The sequence below is a fragment of the Phyllostomus discolor genome, chromosome 11, assembly GCF_004126475.2.
Source record: "Phyllostomus discolor isolate MPI-MPIP mPhyDis1 chromosome 11, mPhyDis1.pri.v3, whole genome shotgun sequence".
NCBI lineage: Eukaryota > Metazoa > Chordata > Mammalia > Chiroptera > Phyllostomidae > Phyllostomus > Phyllostomus discolor.
This window is the reverse complement of record NC_040913.2, coordinates 23905272-23928082: the sequence shown is the minus strand read 5'-3', so window position 1 is coordinate 23928082 and position 22811 is coordinate 23905272. Positions and strand designations below refer to the sequence as shown.

Below are 22811 nucleotides of genomic sequence, written 5' to 3'. Positions count from 1 at the left end.
TAATATGCTGCCCTATTAGCTGGAGAGAATCAATTTATGTCATTAATCTAGGGCCAATACCATAGGCAAAATAAAGACTGGGCTTCTTTCCTCTCATAGGAGTGAGGAAGTCCCTAGGAGCGATGCCAGAGATAGATGTGCCCGTATGAACACTGCTGTACAGTTCTATGTATTGTTGGAATTTTTCCTTCTGCTAACCTGACACATTGTGCGGTAATCTGTTATGTGTATTTAAAAGATAGCTTTTAATTTTTTTAAATTTTGCATGTATAGTCAAAATAATAAAGAACAAAGAAGACCTCAGTTTGGCTACTAATTTTACAACCTTAGGCAAATCATTTAATCTGTTGTTTTGGTTGAATGAGTAGGATGGTGGTGGTGGTCACAGTACAGCATTTATTGGGGCAGTTAGACAAATTTTGAGACTTAGTTCTGCAATACCTTGTGGTATCTCAGCGTCCCTCGAGGACTTCCTATTTTTCAGAAGTCTGGAGGAGTTTTCTACCCTTGTTTATATCAAATCACTTCTTTGATTTGTTTTTAGAGAGAGGAGAAGGAAGGGAGAAAAAGAGAAACATCGATGTGCTAGAGAAATGGATCAGTTGCCTCTCACATGCCCCCAGCTGAGGATCTGATCCACAACCCAGGCGTGTGCCCTGACTAGGGATCAAATTGGCGGCCTTTTTGTTTGCAGGATGACACCCAGCCCACTGAGCCACACCAGTCAGGGCTCAAATCACTTCTTGTTTAATCAATTTAGCATTTGGGAATTCTAACAGTGGTTTCTCTTGAACAAAGAATTCCTTGGACAAAACTAAAAAAAAAAAAAAAAAAAAAGGCTTACAACTCTAGAATTTTTCTTATCATTAGCATGTGATATACAGGGTCAGGCAGAAGCAACACCTGCTTGAGTGTGGTTGGCAGGGTAATAATATGGGTGTAATAATTTATAGTTGTAATTTGAACCTTTCACCTAAAATGTCACATGGTTGCTTATGATATTGTTATGCTATAAAATTATATGCTTAGGATTTTGTAATAAAAGATTTTGAAATAAAGAAGGGACATTATTTGGGCCAGACCCTGTATTTTTCACTCCATGGTAAAGCAAGTCTGCCTGCTGTCAAGGGTCAATAATGGCATTGTATCCCAGATTTTATAATAGTTTGTTTCAACTTTGCTAACACTTTTAGTATTTTGTTGATAGGAAAGAAAATATATTAACACATAGTGTTCCTGAGTGTTTTTAATACACAGATAACCCAAACTTAGAAACGGTTTTGTTTGTGAACCTGTATTAGTCAGGGTCCCCCAGGGAAACAACCAACAGGAGATAAATATATATGAGATAGTGGTTGTTTGATTGATTGACTTTATGGAATTGGTTCCCATGATTATGGAAGCTTGGAGAGTCCAGAATCTGATGGATAGGCTGGCAGGCTGGCTGTTCAGGGAAACGTTTCAGTTTGAATCCAAAGATAGTCTTCTGACAGAATTCCTTTTTGCTCAGAGGAAGTCAGTCTTGATTCTAGTAAGGCTTTTGCCTGATTGAATGAGGCCCCCTACATCATGGAGGATAATCACTTTACTAGGAATCTACTGATTTAAATGTTAATCTAATTTAAAAATACCTCTCACAGAAACATCTAAAATAATGTTTAACCAAATATTTGGGTGCAATGACCTCGCCAGTTAACATATAAAATTAACCAGCACAGACTCCTTTTTTGTGCAAGTCTGTTATTTAAAGATATATCAGCTCTTAGTTCAAAATATAATTGAGTGTCTTAAACCTTTTCCTGAATTTAATAGTAATATAAACAGGGAATTGAATCACAGTTCAAAAAAATAAGTATTACCCTATCTACTTAATAAAAGGTCTTAGAGATTCTGAATATATGATTTAGACACAATAGAATTACTTTATATTAAAGCTGTCATTGCCAGCCGCGATGGAGGCATAGGTAGATGTATTTTGCCTCCTTGCACAGCCAAAAGAAAGATAACAACAAACTTAAAAGCAGAAAACAACTGGAACTGCCAGAAAATCTAACTGTATGGAAGTCCAACAACCAAGGAGTTAAAGAGGAAACATTCATTCAGACTGGTAGAAGGGGTGGAGATAGGAAATTGGGATGGAGAGGACACACAGCAAGGTGGTGGCTGGCAGTCCCACATTTGCGTGTGGATAGTGTGGGAAGAACAACTGGGGAGTGAGACAGACTGCAAAACCCAGGGTTCCAGTATGGGAAAAGAAAGCCTCAAAACCTCTGGCTATAAAAATATGGGGCAGTTGCAGTGGTGGGAATAACTCCCAGACTCACAGGAGAGTTTGTTGGAGAGACCCACAGGGTCCCAGAATGTACACAAACCCACCCACCCAGGAATCAGTACCAGAAGGGCCCAATTTGCTTGTGGGCAGTGGGGGAAGTGACTGAAAGCTGGCAGAGAGCTGATCAAGAGGCACAGTTCCCTCTTGAACCCATCCCATACATACAACCCCACAACACTGGGTTGCCCTACCCTGGCAAATACCTAAGGCTGTACCCATTACAACATAGCAGGTGCACCAAGGCAAAGAAATATGGGCCAAATGAAAGAACAGATCAAAGCTCCAAAAATAGAACTAAGCGATGAAAAGAAAGCCAACCTATCAGATCCATAGTTCAAAACACTGGTAATCAGGATGCTCATAGAAATGGTTGAGTATGGTTAGGAAAGAGAGGAAAAAGTGAAGACTTTGAAAAATGAAATAAAAATGCAGGGAACCAACAGTGAAGGGAAGGAAAACAGGACTTAAATCAATGATTTGGATCAGAAGGAAAATATAAACATTCAACCAGAACAGAATGAAGAAACAAGAATTCAAAAAAATGAGGAGAGGCTTAGGAACCTCCAGGACAACTTTAAATGTTCCAATATCTGAATCATAGGGGTGCCAGAAGGAGAAGAGGAAGAGCAAGAAATTGAAAATTTATTTGAAAAAATAATGAAAGAAAACTTCCCAGTCTGGTGAGGGAAATAGACATACAAGTCCAGGAAGCTCAGAGAGGCCCAAATAAGCTGGACCTAAAAAGGAACACACCAAGACTCATCATAGTTCAGTTGCCCAAGATTAAAGATAAGGAAAGAATCTTAAAAGCAGCAAGAGAAAAGAAGATAGTTACTTACAAAGGAGTTCCTGTAAGACTATCAGCTGATTTCTCAAAACCTTACAGGCAAGAAGGGGCTAGGAAGAAGTATTCCAAGTCATGAAGTATTCCAAGTCATTACTGTATCCAGCAAAGCTATTCTTTAAAATGGAAAGGCAGATAAAGTGCTTCCCATATACGGTCAAGTTAAAGGAGTTCATCATCACCAGGTCCTTATTATATAAAATGTTAAAGGGACTTATCTAAGAAAAAGATAAAAAACTATGAACGGTAAAATGACAACAAACTCACAACTATCAGTAACTAAACCTAAAAAACAAAAACTAAGCAAACAACTAGAACAGAAACAGAATCACAGAAATGGAGATCACATGGAGGATTATCAGTGGGGAGGGTGAGGAAGGAGAATGGTGAAAAGGTCCAGGGAATAAGAAGCATAATTGGTAGGTACAAAATAGACAAGGGGAGGTTAGGAATAGTATAGGAAATGGAGAAGCCAAAGAACTTACATGTACGACCCATGGACATGAACTAACAGGGTAGGGAATGCTGGAGGGGGGTGCGGTATAGGGCAGAGGGGAATAAAGGGGGGTAATCCAACAGTTATAATAACATAATCAATAAAGTAAACTTTAAAAATAACAAAATGAAGCCATCCTTAACATTTGGTTCATCCTTAACATTTGGTCCTTAACATTTGGTTCATCCTTAACATTTGGTTCATCCTTAACATTTGGTTTGTCAAGGGCCTAATACAGGTCAATTTGCTCAAACTTAGAAAAACTAAGAACTACTTTTAAATTGAAGTCACACCAATGAAGACTTTTTTTATATGGCTGTACATGGTCCAACACAAATAACACCCCTTGTCTATTCCAAAATCTTTTATTGCAAAATCATAAGCATGTAGTCCTGTAACATAACAATATCACACTCTAGCACACCATATGACATTTTAGGTGAAATGTTCAAATTAAAACTACAAGTTATTATATCCATATTATTACCCTACCAGTCACACTCAAGCAGGCCTTTTGCTGGACCCTGTAGTGAACAATAACTATTAATATTTAACATTAAAAGAATTTTTGCTGAATTATATGTTGTGAGGGGTTAATTTTTGAAATAGTTTGTTAAATTATTTACTGCTCTAATTGGAGAATTCAGAGATATTAGTTCAAGTTTCATTGCTGCAACTTGACAATGGCATGATGATCATAGATTTAAAACAAAACAACAGAAACTTTGTCTTTACTTCCCTATCCTCTGAATCTTACAACTTCTCCATCTATAAAATTGGGATGATAATATGTAACACCTGCCTCACATGGTCATTATTATGAGAATGAAAACCATTCGTCAAACATTTATCGTACATCTATTGGCAAACGTTCTAGGTCAGGGGTGTCAAACTCATTTTCACCAGGGGCCACATCAGCCTTGCAGTTGCCTTCAAAGGGCTGAATGTAATTTTAGGGCTGCATAAATGTAACTACTCCTTAACAGCTAAGTGAGAGCTCAGCATTGCTTCCAGGTAGAAACAAGGTGCTGGGCCAGATAAAACAAGGCGGAGGGCCATATTTGGCCCTTGGGCCTTGTGTTTGCCACCTGTATTCTAGGTACTTGGGATACCTTAGTGAATAAAATGATCTCTGGCCTCAGGGAGTTTATATTTTAAAAGAAGTGCAGGGAAACAAATTGTAAACACAATAAATAAGCAAACCACACAGTGTGATAAAAGGAAAAAAGTAGATTAGGATAATTAGTAGTGCTGCGTGGCAGGGAAGAAAGCATATTCAGAATTGGGTGGGGTGCCTGGTAGGCCTCATTGAGGAAGTGAGTTTGTAAAGATTTAGAGGTGAGGGGAACAACGAAGTTCTCCAGGAACAACTCAGGCAAAGGGAGCAGCCAATGCCAAAGCAAGAGGGCGCCTGGGTGTTTGTGGAGCTCTGAGGAAGCCAGTGTGACTGGAATGGCTGAATAGAGGGAGATAAGTAAGGTCAGAGAGGTTATGGGTCTTTTGAGGTCACTGTAAGGACTTTGATTTAACCCTAAGAGAAAGAAGCATTACAGGATGTTAGAAAGATGTAATGTTATCTGACATAACCTAAAAGGACCATTCTGGCTGGTACATAATAGACCTTCAAAGAATATTAACAATCTCTTCATGATCCAGATAATGGTGATTTGAGTAAACTGTAGAGCTCTAAGAGTGGAAGCCACTCTTCCACTAAGAGTGGAAGCAGAGAGGCTTGTTAGGAGGCCGGTGTAGTAATGTAGATGAGAGGTGACCGTGCTTCAGGTCAGGCTGGTGGAAGTGGGGTGAACCGGTGAGATCCCTGGATATTGTAAAAATAGAGCCACTGGGTTTTCTGATGAATTGGGTGGAGGGTATAAAAGAAAGATAGGAGTCAAATTAACTCCAAGGTTTTTATATTGAATAACTAGAATTACAGATTTTCATTCAGCTAAGATGGGTAGGTAATGGGTGAGACAAATTTAGGGTCAAAATTTGCCTTCAGGTTTTAGACATGTTGAGCTGTACTCAAACAGCACCCTCTGTCTCTCCAGCAGCAGCTCAGATTTCAGAGTTTTGTTCAGAGGTCTGCCAGAGATTTGGCGTAGAATGTCCACAGAACTCAGTTCACTTTTTTGGCTATCTCTGTAATTCTCTCCTCATTTTAGAGTAGCTGAGTGTCCTGATTCTTCAAACTAGAAAGAGGAAGGATTTTCTTTTACATCTTTATCCTTCCTACTTGGCACAGAGTAGGCCTACTCAGGTTAAAAGCCATTAAAAAAAAATAAAGGCCAGGAAACTCACCCAGTGATGTTCCTTTCTTCCTCACATAGATGGACTCCACTACAGGATCTGCCTGATTTTGGTCACTTTCTTGTGCCTTCAGGTAGTTTTATATTTTGTCCAGAATTTATGGTTGTATTTACAGAATGACTGGCCAGATGGGAGCTTACACGGCCATTATTAAAAGTAGAACCACTTTATAGTTTTGTATTAAATGCAAGTGAAGAAAAGAAAATCTAGTCTATATGTATAACATATTTGACTTTGAAATGCCTTTATTTTCTCTAAAAAGAATCTAGCTTCATTGGAGAATAGTTTTCTCAGCATGTTTAGCTTTGTACTGGCATGGATGATGACACATTAGGATTTAGAAAAATATTAGAAGCAAAATAAAACACATGACTGGATCTTGGGCAAAATGTACAGTTATGAACTTTGTAACTTTTGTTGTTTGCACTTATTATTGTACCTATTAATAACTGTCGAATTCCTGGTAAAGCCATACACTGAAGAGGTAGGAACGAAAAGCTGGTTTTTGAGAAGCCAAGTTTACTATCCAAGGACATAAGGGATTAGGATGTGTCAAATAAATACCAACAGCTGGAAAACAATTTAAGTTCACAATACAGATAAGGTGAGGATTGACTTACCAGATGATGAACTCAGAATGAATATAAGAAGGTACTACTATTTTTTAGAACAAGTAGTAAATTCATAGAAACTTAAAAGAGCAAACAAATATAGATATCTGAAAAATGACATCATAGTGACAACCGTCAACCAAGGGGAAAAACAAAGTTTAAACTGTCAGAGTAAGAAGCCTTTATTTGAGCAAAAGGGTTGTAGTCCCAGAGTCACAAGCTCATGTACCAACTACACTGAGCTCTGTCGAGAATGAAGAAAGGCAGGGTTTGTAAGGGCAAAACCACAGAAAATAATTCTGTCATACAGATGAAGGAAGGGCTGCTGGTTAAATTGACAGGGATTGGTTAATCCCAGCATGCAACCGGAGGGAGGTGAAAACTACAAGGAAGGAAGGAGAATCCACATGTGTCCCTGTAGCAGTTGTTCCAGGATGTTTATGGCTCCGGGACTTGAGCAATTTATTAGCAGTTCTGGGAACTGAGGCCTAAGGTGTCGGTAGTCAGCAGGGCCCCACTTCCCTAACAGCCTCCTGATTCTGTTTTCAGTGACTAAGTATTGTTTATTCTGTTTTATCTTCTCCACTATCACGATTCCACAGTGGTTTGCTAAGAGAAACTAAGATCTTTGTTAGCGGGGTCTCTGAGTTTTGAGACCAGGAAATAGGAAAACAAACTTTCTAGATTGTCTTTTTCCAAAATGACCTTAACTTTATTCTTTTACCACATGGTGGCAGCAGGTATCCATCTATATTCTCTCTTCAGCGGGCTTTCGGCTATTCGGAAAATCTTGTCATTTTGACCTAGAGGCCAAACTATTAAGTTATCTTATTTTCATTTAGAGCCCTAATTTCATATCATCTGCCTGAACCAAATAAATCTAGTACTGTTTTTTTCTAATATGATTCAATAGATTTATAACTGGGAGAAAGAATGATAAAAACTGAAACTTTTCTGGCATAACATGTAGTCTTCAAAGGTGTCTCAAGTATTACATTGATTTTATACTTATACCTAACAGAAACATTCAAGGTGTTAAAACCCAAGGACACAGTTAGTTCTGCTTTTGTTCAGATAACCTACTAGAACATGGCAGATATAAGATGAAACTGTTTTAGAAATTTAATAGAATGTGATTTTTGACCTTTAAAAAAGAAGTCAATCTTCCTGAAATGTCAATTTTAGTGGATTTCTGGGATCTTCTTTCATAATTTTTCCACTTCTTTAGTTGTTTGGAAACAATAGTTAGACACTAACATTGGAAAATAGGGTCCATCTTTTACTTCAAATTTAGAGTTTATTTATAAGTGTCAGTGACAGTCTGTGGCATATTTTGAGCTGTATTGTGTATATGAATTTGTGTATGGTAAACAGTCTGTGGCATATTTTGAGCTGCATTATGTATATGAGTTTGTGTTTGGTACTTAGTGTTTTCTAAGTGCTATATACTCTCAGTTCCTAATTATGAGATCTCTACAGCAAGTCAGAATTTTAAACCAGTATATGTAGCTAAAGTATGTGCAGCTGTTTTGCTGTTGTAGATTTATTTCATCATACTTCTTTCATTTCAAAGAAAAAAATGTTAATACTATGTAGGGAGGGCATTAATGACTCTGCACTTAATAAAGCTATTAAGTTTCATAAGGAAATTATGAAATAATTTTCTCTTATGAGAACTTTGGTAACTAGGAAGCAAAAAGTGTTTTGTTCAAAATAACTTCCTTGTTCAGAAACAAAGTTACATTTATTAAGAAAAACTGCAAGATTACCTTGAGTCTCATCTTAAATAGTCATATGTGAGTAATCCAGTTAATTTTATTTGTAGGATAATGAGGTATTTTATTAATAATACATACTTGTTATTCCGGTTTTTATATTTCAGTGAATATTAACTGTTTTCTGAAGTTTCTTTTTTTTTATTTTGCTAAATGCATAAGAACTCCGAGGATTGAATTCTCACTTTCCCAGAATAGCTAACCAAACCATTTATTCTCATTTACTAAACTGCTAACTAGTGTAAATTTTGAAACACTGACCTTAAGGTATATGTCACTGTATCCCATTTCCCATTGCATTGGCTGCCGTATCTCCCCACGGCAGGAGAGCACTTCACTTATTGAAGATTTATTTTGATACATAGGTTACCACTCTCTTCTCAGTTTTCATGGTGTGAGAGACAAAAGATTTAAAAGTGTTGTATCTAAAGTAAATGCTTTTTGGTTTACACAGCTGCTGACTATTTAAAACTAGTCTATTTAATTGCATCTTTGAATAATTTTTTACATTTTGTAGAAAACATTTAGATTTGATGTTATGTTGTCAAGTGATTTTTAAATTGTATTTAAGGAATAATTATAGTAATGGTTTTAAAGGGAGTCCAAAATCAACTATAATTTATGCATGTGCCATATTTGAACCCATACAAGTTGCAACTAAAGTGCTCTTAACATACTGGCTTTGAACACAAAATAATATTAACTTCTGATTAATTGTTTTATAGTTTGTACAGAATAGATTCCTCAAAAAATCAGAATTTGAAATTAAGAAAAGAACAAACTATGTATGAACTGAAGAACCTAGATTCTAGCTCTAGCTCTGGAATTCTGGATAAATCATTTAACCCCTCTGGTCCTAAATTTTCTTATCTTGAAAATAAGATAGCAGTAGATTACCTCTAGGGTATCTTTTATCTCTGAAATTCTATAAATCTAAGCTATTGATGTTTAGAAATAGCAGGCTTGGGAGGGAAAGGCATCTCATTATAAATAATGAAAGGTCTGATAGTTGATAACTTTACTAAAACACTATACAAGATCTGTCCAGAAAAAGTCCAGCCATTGTTGCCATAATAAGAATGGTTTGAACGACATCAATATAATCTGGCAACCAAGGAGAGTGGACTGGAATATGCATGCGTGAACAATGACGACTTCGTTGTACTAGTCAGTAGGGGTGGTGGGCACTGTTGAATGAGATGTATACTGTGTGGCCATTGCAAGTAGAGCAAAAAATCTGCATCATATTTTGTGTTAAGCTTGAACATTCCTCTACAAAAACTGTTTGGATAATTCAGAAAGCTGAAGCTATAGGGACTGGTGATTGGCAGCTTCATCACGACAATGTGCCTGCTCATGCATTACATCTCACACAGTTTTTTTGCGAAACATGAAATCACCCAGGTGACTCAGCCCCTCTAGGGCCCAGATTTGGCACTTTGTGATTCTGGCTTTTCTGAAAACTAGCATAACCTTTGAAAGGGAACAGATTTCAGACTATCAGTGAGATTCAGGAAAATATGATGGGGCAGCTGATGGTGATTGGAGAACTGTGTGAGGTCCCAAGGTGCCTACTTTGAAGGGGACTGAGATATCATTATCCTATGTACAATGTTTCTAGTATTTTGTATATTCTTCAATAATTGTTTCTCTTTCATATTACATGGCTGGATACCTTCTGGACAGACCTCATATATTACAGAATTTTCAGCTTTTTGTGTCAGCCAGTCAAATAGCAGAGAAATATATCGAGTAAAAAAAGTGAGGATCTATTCACTACTCCCTTCTCCCTTCTTTGATATATGGCTCTCACATGTCCCCCTCCTAATGCCAAATACAAGCCTCCCTGAAGAACTTCTCCCACTTAACATTTTCCTAGTTGAGGCCTCTCATTTTACTGTTTAAAAATGGTTCCATTGCACACAGAAGAAATCTAAATTGAATTTTCACGAAGTGAATATGCCTGGTTAACCACCACCCAGATCAAGAAATGGAGGTTCTTTTCATGCTGTCTTTCTCAAACTTTTTGAAAAATATCTGCATGTATGTTGCATTGTGTCAAATGAGGTGTTTTATCTGTAGATTGATGATAATATTCTTTAATTTCAATTGGAAACGTGATAATTTATTAAATAATTAATTTTTAAAGTCACTTTTTTTTTACATCCTGAGCTAGTTATTTCAAATGCACATAGCCTATTGCTATTTTAATACTAGTTTATTCTGCAAACATTTCCAGTCCAACAACTATGTGAGGGTTACTGGGTATACAGAGATAAGTCAGGTCTTCAAGAAACTCCAGGTCTTAGATGAATATGGAAAAGATGAGACTTACGTGCAAGACAAGAAAGCATGCAATTACAATACCAATAGCCTTCTATTATATCTATGTGTGAATAATTTAGGACTTGGAAAAGATGCATGAACCCTAGCAGTCAAAATCAGTTCCATTTTAGATACATAAAAATGGCGAACAGTTGAAGTCTTCTCTTGGACTTGGATTGTCCTTATTTTTCCTGGGAATTTTTAGTTACTATTACTATAAAAAGGAAATTGAGATTTGCTGTTAACTCATTTACTATCATACAGAAATGTTCTATTAGAAAGGGCTGGTGACTAGAAATTTTCATGTCCTTTTCTTTATGTTTGAAAAGATTATTTACCTCTTTTTGTCTATTTAATGTCCTCTTTTGCTGCTTTTCAACAGATAATTAATTGAAAATCTTCAATATAACAAATAGGCAGAGCACTAGGTACTAAGATTATAGAAAATGTCCTTAAAACTTCCCTTATGATGTGAAAGGCAAGTAATGGTTGCTTACAGCACATGTGATACATTTTTTGACAGAAGCAAAAACCAGGTACTGTGTAAAAATGTAAGAAGGCCATCTGCCTCAGATTTGCAGCTTGCCATCTTCCCACAGAAGTCGATGTACAATTTGAGACAAAAAGAATACATAGGGATAATATAAAAATTGCCTTTTCTGTTCTCTTTAGCCTGAACCTCAAAGTTCTGCATGATCATTGGATTTAGTAGTTCATTTTGGAGGAAGATGCTACCTTTCTAAAAAATTGTCTAGTATTATGCTTTAATCTATTATAAGTGCTAATAGTAAGTGAGGTAGACTTTTTCAAAATATGAAAGTAGTGATTTTATTTAGGGAGAAGTTTTTTTCAGCTGATAAGTTCTAAAGGAAGTGTTGGTAGAATGTATACTGAGTATCTGCACATACTTGGTCACATGGAGTTTATATTTAAAGAGAAGGCATGTACAGTGTGTATGTGTGTGTGTTTGTGTAGTCACATCTCCTGAGAAATCGCTTTCTGGACCAGGAGTTTATAAACTCTTGTATTTCAGAACCAGGTGGGGATGTCTTCTTAGATCTTTACAATTTTATAACTTGACCCTTGCACACTTATAAAAACCCCTATTTCTTCGGGCATTCATGTCCTGTAGATACCACACCTTATGACTTTCCTCCTTTATAGACCTCTGGAACATTCTTCTTTATTTATTGTTCTAGATTTAAGTCTTCTTTTTCACCTTAGGTCCTGCCTCGGTTGCTTCTGTAATTCATTCACAACCTTGGCCTTGCATTTTATTCATCTTCTCATCTTTAGTGATTGCTGCTTTACTTCACCACTTAGTCTCAGGGCCCACAGTCTATTCCTTGTCACCCACAGCTGTTGTACTTCTGAAGTTATCAATTCAGGTTGATCGCTGCACATATTTTTATGTTTCCATGTTTCTTAGTCATCTGCTTCCAATGTATATTTAACAGAATTTCTAGTCCATGTGATTTATTTATCAGTCTTTTCTTAAATTTAATTATACCCCTCTCATCATGTTATAAGTTAAACCTTTCTCTTGCCAGTGTTCTCTGATTTCTCTGCAGCTGTCTTTTTATCCAACCCTGCACAAAAGCGCCTCGTTCTTCATTCTTCCAACCAAGCGCTGCTGGAGAGAATCACTTAGGTAGTAACAAGCACTGTGAGTTTATCGTTACCAACATCAAATGGGCCCACACAGTTGTGCTGAGATTCTTTTTTTGCCTAGTCTTCTTATTTTTGTAGAGGTTATTTTAGACATTCACCACGTTCCTTCTCACTCTCAGAAGAGTGATGATTTGGTGGTATTCCATTTCACGAAGAAAATGGAAATCCTTAGATGAAACTCCCATAATTTCCTACCACAAACCTAGAAACATTTTTGTATATGCACTCATTCTGTTTTGTTTGTTATTACTATTTATAGTGGGAAGTTTTGCTTTCAAGGAATGGAAAAATTATATGCCTTTAGAAATCAAGTAGATAATATAAATGTATGAAACAGCAGGGTAAGGAGTAGTTCTGTGGCTTATAGCAAATTGGTAAGCACTATTTAAGGACTTCAAATTTGTTTTTAATGCAGAATACCTCATTTTATTGTGCCTTGCTTTGTACTTCACAGATACTGTGTTTTTCCTTAGTTGAGGTTTGTGGCAACTCTGCATCAAGCAAGTCTTTTGGTGTCATTTTCCTAATAGCATTTGCTCACTTCATGCCTCTGTGTCACATTTTGATAGGTCTCACAATATTTCAAACTTTTTCATTATTATAATATTCTTGTGGTGATCTGTGATTAGTGATTTTTGATGTTACTATTATAATTGTTTGGTGTTGGGAACCGCCCTGTCTGGTTTCAGAAGGTGTAACCCCCATGACTAAGGCTGGGTAAGCAACCTTGGGACCATAAGCCACTGAGGAGACAAAGCTTACCTCCCTGGCAGGAGAGCTGCTTCTGCCCTTTTATTTCATCCATGACTGGCCCCCAGTGCTTGGTCAGTTAGCCAGTGACAGGTAAGATTCCCCAAAGGGGGAACCACCTAAGCCAAGCACAATCATGTGGGAGGTTCCCAAGGAAAGACTTAGGGGGCTACAGCAAAAGCAGTGATGGATCCTTGCCCCTCGGCTTTGACAAAGCCTGAGTCCTCATTTTGGCTGCCTTACTTCCCCTGCCTGACTTAAGCCTGAAACAATAACAGAGGGTGGTGCAGCCCTGTGCTGGAAAGGGCAGGTTCCCCAGGCGATCAGGCCTAAGAAAGAATATGTAAAATCCTGTTAAACCTGCTTTGTTTAGAATGCTCTCAATTAAATAAGGGTCCAAGCAAGAAGTGAGTTTGTTTCTCAAAGTTTTACAGCTCTTTAGCTATCTGACCCTGACTCAAAATAGGCCCTCAGAGTTCTTTGTTATCTGTTGTTTGACCTTGCTGTCTGATAATGACTAATGAGCTTTACCTGTGGTCTTGTGCAAACGAACCCAATAAAAGCCCATTGAGGAACAAGCTCCTGGTCCTTCTCTTTTGAGAGATCGGCCATCTTTCCTCCCCAAGCAGATCCTGTCTTGGTAGACTTATTCTCATCCATGGTGGCCAAGGGGGCCCTGTGGGCAGAGCCCCCCCACAGTTTGGGAGTGCCACAAACCACACCCATATAAGATGGCAAATTTAATTGGTAAACATGTACATTCTCACTGCTTTACCAACCAGCCCTTCCCTCATCTCTCTCTGGCCTCTCTTATATTCCCTGACTCACAACAATATTGAAATTTGTCCAGTTAATAACCCTACAGTGGTCTCTAAATGTTCAAGTAAAAAGAATGGTCTCACATCTCTTACTTTAAATCAAAAACTGGAAATGATTAAATGTAGTCAGGAAAGCATGTTGAAATCTAGGTCAAAATCTAGGCCTCTTGGCATCAGACAGTTAGCCAAGTTGTAAATGCAAAGGAAAAGTTCTTGAAGGAAATTAAAGGTGTCACTCAGTGAACTCACAAATGATAAGAAGGCAAAACAGCTTGTCACAGATATGGATAAAGTTTTAAGGAAATGGATAGAAGATCAAACCTTCCACAGCATTCACTTAAGCCAAAGCCTAATCCAGAGCAAGGCCCTAACTCTCTTCAGTCCTATGGAGGCTGAGAGAGGTGAGGAAGCTGCAGAAGAAAAAGTCTGAAGCTAGCAGAGACTGTTTCATCAAGTTGAAGGAAAGAAGCCATCTCTGTAACAAAAGTACACGGTAAAGGTAAATTAGCAAGTGCTGATGTAGAAGCTGCAGTAAGATATCCAGAAGATTTAGCGAAGATAATTAATGAAGGTGGCTACATGAAACAACAGTTTTTTAGAGGTGGTTGTAGTGGAAAAACAGGTTGTCAATGTAGATGAAACAGCCTTATATTGGAAGAGGATGCCATCTAGGACTTACATAGTTATAGAGAAGTCAATGCCTGACTTTAAAGCCACAAAGGACAGGTTGGCTGTCTTGTTAGCAGTTGATGCAGCTGGTGACTTTAAGTTGAAGCCAATTCTCATTTACCATTCCAGAAATCCTAGGGCCCTTAAGATTCATGCTAAATCCACCCCGTGTATGCTCTGTAATGTAAAAATAAAGCCTAGATGACAGCATATCAGTTCACAACATTGTTTCCTGATGTTATAAGCTCATCATTAACACCTATTGCTTAGAAAAAAAGATTCCTTGGAAAATACTACTGGTCATTTATAATGCACCTGATCAACCAAGAGCTGTGATGGAAATACACAATGTTGTTTTCATGCCTGCAAACACAACATTCATTCTGCAGCCCATAGATCAAGGAGAAATTTTGATTTTCAAGTCTCATTATTTAAAGTATGCGGTTCTTAAGGTTACGGCTACCATAGATGGTGATTCCTGTGATGGATCTGGGCAAAGTAAATTGAAAACCTGGAAAGGATTCACCATTCTAGATGCCATTAAGAATATTCATGATTCATGGGGAAAGTTAAAATATCAAACAATAATAGGAGTTTGGAAGAAGCTTATTTTAACCCTCATGGATGACTTTGTAGAGAAATAATACTTCAGTGGAAGAAGTAACTGCAGATGTGGCGGAAACAGCAAGAAAACTAGAATTAGAAGTGGAGCCTGAAGATTTGACAGAGTTGCTGCAATCTCATGATAAAACTTGAATGGATGGGGTGTTACTTCTTATGGTTGAGCAAAAAAAAAAGTGGTTTCTTGAGATGATGATGATGATGGGAGTATCCTCAGCTATGATTCTATAATAACCACTATAGTAAATTTCCATTCTCATGGAGAATGTCAGTGTAGGAGTTGAACATAATGCTACACTAAAGTAAAACACATCATATACAGTTTTTCCATAATTATATTTTTCAAGCAGCCCTTCAATAGAAATTTGGGGAATGACATTTTAAAGTTGTGCTTAAATAGTTTTAAAAGGACAAACAGTGTCTTGCTCATCTTTGTATCTACAGTGTCTCACCCAGGACCAGTCTCATAGAAATAATTCAGTCAGTATTTGTGGAATGAATGTGACCACACTGGTCAGCTACTTAAGAAGGAATGGCTTGGGACAGGATGTGTTTAACATGACAGGTTCTGGGGTAGAGTTAACAGTGGCTTCAAGATCTTGTAAGTTCAAAGGGGGAAAATAAGTAGGAACTTCATCCCCGTGCCATGCTTCTCCCCATTCCCCTGTCCATTTATTTCTTAATTTGTTCAAAAGCATTTATGTCATTTTTCCTGTATAAAGTGATGGAAATCCAGTGGTGAGTAAGACCAAGTTCCTGCCCTTAAAATGTTTATATTCTAGTGAGGTATATAGAATATTAATTTGATGGTACAGTGAGGTTGGTGTTCTGAAGGAGGCAAATATTCAGATACCATGCAGCTATTCAGGCAGTGATGACACGTTCGAGGAGGCTTGGTGCATTTGTAGAAATTCAGATTTTCGTTGGGGTCAAAGGATGAAGTGTGAACATTAGAATGAGACTCGGAGTAAGCAGGGCCAGGTTATGGTTTGAACTTACACCTCTCTTCCATAGCTCTACACCTCCTTTCTGAGGGTCGGGTGACTAGAAGAAAGATCAGTGTAGAAATATGTTCTAAGTGCTAGAAATTTCCTTTTTTTTTTCTGAATACTGTCACTGAAGCTTTGTGATTAATCTCTTCAGTGACTATTTCATTGTAGATATTTGATGTTCATGTGGCTCTTTATTTGTAAACTGTGAACTCCTTAAGAACGGGCTATGTTTTATTAATTTCCATGTCTTAAACATCTAATAGTAACTTGGTAAATGTTGAAAACCATCGTTTAACATTTGTAGTCATTGTTATGGATAGCATAGTTATGCTATTTCTATGAGAAACACAGCTGAAGTTTTGAACAAATGGACTTAAACACTACTCTGTGACTTTAAGTTTGTCTTTGAGTAGAGAAAAATTACTAAAGAGAAAAATTTCTAAATAGAAATAAATAAGGATTTCTTTTAATTACAAGGACATTCACAGCTTAACATAAAAATTCAGTACAGAATTTTGTTAACTGTGGTTAGTTTGAAATGTTTTCATATTGTTTTGGTTTATAGTCTTATGAGGAAGATCGAAGAAACTACTGTGAGCTTCAAAATAGATGTCAACGTTTGGCCTTAGAATTAGCAGACACGAAACAGTTAATTCAGCAAGGCGACTTCCGTCAAGAGAACTATGATAAAGTCAAGAGGTGAGTAGTTAAGATAGCTACTGTAGTTTTTCTCGCTTTTAGCATGCATCAAAGTCACCTGACTTTTTACCATTGACATTGTTTATTCTGCTGTGTATAGTCACATGCCTCCTAACAATGGGGTTAGTTCCTGGAGAATTGCATCATTAGGCCATTTTGTCGTTGTGTGAAGATCTTAGAGTGTACTCACACAAACCAAGATGGTATAGCCTGCTGCTGCCATTACACGTGCTGTGCTTTCAGGCAGCTGGCAGTGCGGTAGGTTTGTGCACATCAGCACCGCGGCAAACAGGGAGTGCATTCCTCTTCGGTGTATGGCTATGATGTCATTAAGCAGTAGGAATTTCTTAGCCCATTATTACCTTAGGGGACCACCATCATCTCTGCAATCTGTCTGTGACCAAAAGTCATTATGTGGCCTATGAGTCATTATGTGGCATACCTTATTCCTTTTCTGTCTCTGTAATTTCACTTTTTCAGAATGTCATATAGTTGGAATCGTACAGTATAGAGCCTTTTAGGTTGGCTGCTTTTAGTAACATACATTCAAGTTTCCCCCATATCTTTTCATAGCTTAATAGCTCATTTCTTTTTAGCACTGAATAATGTTTCATTGTCTACATATTTCAGTTTATCCATTCACCTACTGAAGGATATCTTGGTTGCTTCAGAGTTCTAGCAGTTATGAATAAAGCTGCTATAAACATCCATGGTTCAGATTTTACATGGACATAGTTTTCAGTTTTTTGGTTGAAAACCAAGGAGTACCATCATATGGTAAGCATATGTTTAGTGCTGTAAGAAACTGCCAGACTGTCGTCCCAAATCGCTGTGCCATTCGAATTTCCACCAGCAATGAATGGGAATTCCTGTTGCTCCACATTTTTGCCAGTATTTGGACTTGTCAGTATTTTGGATTTTGGCCATTATAACTCATTGTTATTTTAATTTGCACTTCTCTGATGACCTGTGATTTGGGGCATCCTTTCATATGCTTATTTGCCATTTGCCATCTGTATATCTTCTCTGGTGAGGTGTCTCTTAAGGCCTTTGGCTGATTTTTTAATTGGGTTGTTTGTTTTCTTACTGTTGAGTTTTAAGAGTTCTTTGTATGTTTTGAATAACTGTCCTTTATCAGATATGTCTTTGGCGAATATATTCTTCCAGTCGGGGGCTTATCTTTTTATTCTCCTGACACGTACCTTATTCTTCATAGCATAAAAGCATGTAGTTTTGGCAATTTTTTGGATTTAAATTATATTTTTGTACCAGTTGTTTTTATTTTGTTTAAAGGTTGCTGCTGTCTTTAACATGTAATATCCTAGAAGATAGGGACCCAGTAATTTCCTACCATGACTGACTTGCACGTTTTATTATGTTGGTATTGTTATGTCAAAATCCAGTCATTATTGGAGCTTGAAATCCATGAGAACTATAATCCGTGGGCTCTTGAATAAAGCTGGATTTCAAAATGAAGTAGATTATGATGGAAAAATGATACTTTGAGTTGGTGTTTTGATATCTTCTCTGCTACTATAAATCTATAACAATAATAGATGAAATATAGAAAGAGAAAACTAAAAAGCATAATCATCAGAATAAGCTAGTGGACGTGAATGAAGGATAAATGAACCATGTTGTCATGTGTTGGTAAGGACTGAAGCTGGGTGTTTCATGAACACCTCTGCTCTTACCACCCATCTTCAATAATGAGGTAATCTCCAATAATATCCAAAAGTATGATAAACATCTTTATGTACTAGAAATGGAACAGAAAAACAAGCAAGCAAGAGGAGCTCAAACTGTGAGCCTTTGGGTCACTCAGTAGAAAAAATGCATTAAAAAAAATGTTCTGTCCACAAAAATAAAGGCTAAATTGGAGTAAAATATTGCTTTTATGTTCTTCATAAATTCTCACAAATGTGAAAAAGGAAGCAGGTATATGGGTGCTAATTGCATAATTATCAGAAAGAATTCAAATGCTTTTCAGTAGTGGAATGGAAAATGAATGGTGATTTATTTCTACAATGTAATTCTGTCTAGCAGTTAAAAGCATTAAATAAGATCTTAATGTATCTATATAGGTAAGTCAAATACAAAACATAAGTCTTGAAAAACAAAGTGCATGTGCCTATTTTTTTTTAATGAAGTTTCCTACTTTCTGGCATAACATAATGTTCTCAGGTTTATTTTGTAATTTTGTTGCCTCAGCCCTTTCTCTAAGAGTCCTGGTTCCTTTTACTGGGGAATACTATTCAGAAATTAGGATTTGGGTGCTGGTCCTTGCTACGTTGGTCATTCTTTCTAGGCCCTTTTTGTAGGCAGAAGTAATGGAGAGGGAATAGGGAAGATGGCTTAACACGCTATGGAAAGATCATACTGATCCCTCCAATTCCATTTCGACACCACAGTACTAGTTTGAAGGGACTCCAGCTGGCCAAATACGGCACAACTAAAATATCAAAGTGAATAATGTTAGAATCCATTGAACAGAATAAGAGTCCCTGAGTACATGCTAATAATAGAGAAAGAGGATCTTTACAGTAGAATGCCAACCAATAAATATGTATATTAGAATCACAGTTTTCTAACTTCACAATACTATTGACTCAGAATCATCAATGCACGCTAAAACCATTGGGTGAAACTATGTTAGGGAACAGAATGTATAATTTCAGAGTATGTTCCCACAGATTACTTATTAATTGCAAAGGGCAAAAAGGTACCTTTATAGTTGAGAACTTTGCCAGATACCATCTTGGGCAATCAATCAAAGTTACTATCACCAACCAATGGATAAAGTAACATCATTGTCTCTTTATGTGATCTACTGAAAACACATAATTAATATTCCTGCCAAAATACCTAATGTGAATCTAATCAATGTTGTAAAACCAAGATCCCCAACCCCCTGGCCACAGACTGCTACCAGTCTGTGGCCTGCTAGGAACTGTTGAAAAATTGTCTTCCACAAAACCAGTCCCTGGTGCCAAAAAGGTCAAGAACCACTGTTGTAAAAGACAGAGCAAGGCTAAGGAATGGTTCAAGGTTAAAGGAGACTAAAGACATACAACATCCAAATGAAATACATGATAATCCATTGGATACTAGGCCAAGGAAAATTGCCATGAAGGGTATTTGGGGACAAATATCCTTTTCAAATTTTGACAAAATTTGAAACTGAATTGTATATTTAGGTATTGTATTAGAGCTAAGTCTCCTGAATTTAATATGATACTCTGGTTATATAAGAGAATATTGTTAATCTTGGGAAATTCAGAGTGAATAGGGATAAAGGGACCTAATATCTGCGTATAACTGTTTTTTTAAGATTTTATTTATTTATTTTTAGAGAGGGGAAGGGAGGGAGAAAGAGAGAGGAACATCAATGTGTGGTTGCCTCTTGTGCACCCCATACTGGGGACATGACCTGCAACCCAGGCATGTGCCCTAGAGTGGGAATCAAACCAGCAACTCTTTGGTTCTCAGGCCAGTACTGAATCCATTGAGCCACACCAGCCAGGGCTGCATATAACTCTTAAATAGTTGGGGTAGGGGATGCACATGTATGTGTTTGTGTAATGCTTTGTATGCATTACACATGTATAGGTGTGTGCATCCATATATTTATTAACATATATGAAAACATAGAGAATAAATATGACAGTAATATTTAGTAAATACAAAGTAAAGCATGACAAAAGTGTTAACAATTGTTAAGTAAAAGTATTAAAAAACATAAAAACACTAAATTCATCATTGTATCTAGAGGATGATATAGGAATAGTGAGGAAAATATAGGGAACTTCAAGTTTAGTCATAGTATTCTATCTTTTTTTAAGAAACTTTAATGCGAATATAGATAAATGTTAACTGTTGGCAGTTGTGGATATCAAGTTCATGGGTGTTTTGCATGATTTTATAATTTCACATAAAAAACATAGCAAAGGGACTATGATTATTGCCTTGAGACAATAAAAACATTTGCATGTGAAAGCACAAAATACTTAAAGCAATATATATCAAAATAAAATACTATAGGCATCTTTAGTTAGTGGTTTTATGCATGATTGTAATTTTTTAACTTATGCTTTGCTTACTTTTCTCATCAACATACTACTTAGTTAACTGGAAGAAAAAAATCTTTCTAAATGAGTTGTTGAAAATCTAATGAAAAGTAAAACAATTCTTAATAGCCCTCTCCATGAAAATACTAGGTGGGTAGATGAAATAAAGTGCAAGGAAACTGATTCTGGTTGTTGAGGGTAAGTTGAGAGTAAGAAATTTATTTCTCTGCTAATTTTTTAAAGAAACCTGTTATAGATTTGGTTCAGTTCTTGGTTGTTGGGGGAAAGAGCTGGTCTGAATATGGAAATTAGAATCTCTGGGTAATCATAAACAATTTGTGAATGAAAAAGTCACACGAAGCCTACCTGTGTATCTGCTGTGCAGTCTGAAGGATGAGTTAAGGCCTTTTTGACCCTCAACTAAAAGCTAGAACTATGTATTAATTCTTCAAAATTGTTTACTTCAAGGTAAGATTGAAGATAATTAGTAAAAAGATACCAGAATGTAGCTTAGAAAGGTTTATTACTTACTTTACTTACCAGTGTAGACTACATATTTATTTTTTTAATTATACTTTATTGATTATGCTATCATAGTCCCAATTTTTTCGCCTTTGACTCCCCTCCACGCAGCAACCCCCACTCCCTCAGGCAATCCCCCCAACATTGTTCATGTCCATGGGTCATGAGTGTAAGTTCTTCAGCTGCTCCATTTCCTACACTGTACTTTACATCGCCACAGCTATTCTGTAAGTACCTATTTGTACTTCTTAATCCCCTCACCTCTTTACCCATTCCCCTGCACCCCACTGTCATCTGGCAACCATCAAAAAACACTCTCCATATCCATGATTCTGTCTCTTTTCTCTTTGTTTTTTAGATTCAATTATTGATAGATTTACATTTTTTGCCATTCTATTGTGCATATTTTTTTCTTTTTTTCTTTAAATGAGTCCCTTTCACATTTCATATAATAGTGTTTTGGTGATGATGAATTCCTTTAGTTTCTTCTTGTCCAGGACGCTCTTTATCTTCCCTTGGATTCTAAATGATATCTTTGCTGGTAGGGCAATCTTGGCCCTTAGCTGCCTCCTTTTCGTAACTCTGAATATTTCTTACCATTTCCTTATAGTGTACAGTTTCTTTTCAGATATCAGCAGACAGTCTCATGGGAACTCCCCTGTAGGTAACTAACTTCTTTTCTCTTGTGGCTTTTAAGATTTTATCTTTAACCTTTGACATTTTATTTATGATGTTTGTTGGAGTGGGCCTCTGTGCATTCATCTTGTTTGGAGCTCTCTGTGCATCCTGCACTTCCATGTCTATTTCCTTCAACAAATTAGGGAAGTTTTCTTGCTTTATTTTTTCAAATAGATTTTCACTTTCTTGCTCTTTCTCTTTTCCTTCAGGTACCCCTGTGATGCAAATGTTGGAATGCTTGGTGTGGTCCCAGAGGCTGCTTACACTATCTTCAGTTTTTTGGATTCTTTTCTCTTCTTGTTGTTCTCACTGGTTGTGTTTTGCTTCCTTGTGTTCCAAATCATTGATTTGAATCTCAGGTTCATCCACTGTACTATTGTTTCCCTATAAATCTTGCTTTATTTCAAGTAGTGTATCCTTCATTTCTGACTGGATCTTTTTTTATGCTGTTAAGATTCTCACTAAGTTCCTTGAGCATCCTTATAACCGATGTTTTAAACTCTGCATCTGATAGATTGCTTATCTCCATTTTGTTTAGTTCTTTTTCTGGAGTTTTGGCCTGTTCTTTATTTGGGTTGTGTTTCTTTGTCTCTTCATTTTGGCAGCCTCCCTGTATTTATTTCTATTAATA

At 36.9% G+C, this 22811-nt stretch overlaps 1 protein-coding gene across 2 annotated transcripts in view; it reads left to right on the top strand.

The window, feature by feature from the left end:
• Nucleotides 1-22811, top strand: part of PIBF1 (progesterone immunomodulatory binding factor 1) — a 181444-nt gene that overhangs the window by 20161 nt on the left and 138472 nt on the right. For both annotated transcript variants that reach the window (XM_028526719.2, XM_036011297.1), the window contains one exon: nucleotides 16780-16913. In XM_028526719.2, the coding sequence (XP_028382520.1) occupies nucleotides 16780-16913 (134 nt within the window). The remainder of the gene's footprint in view (nucleotides 1-16779; nucleotides 16914-22811) is intronic.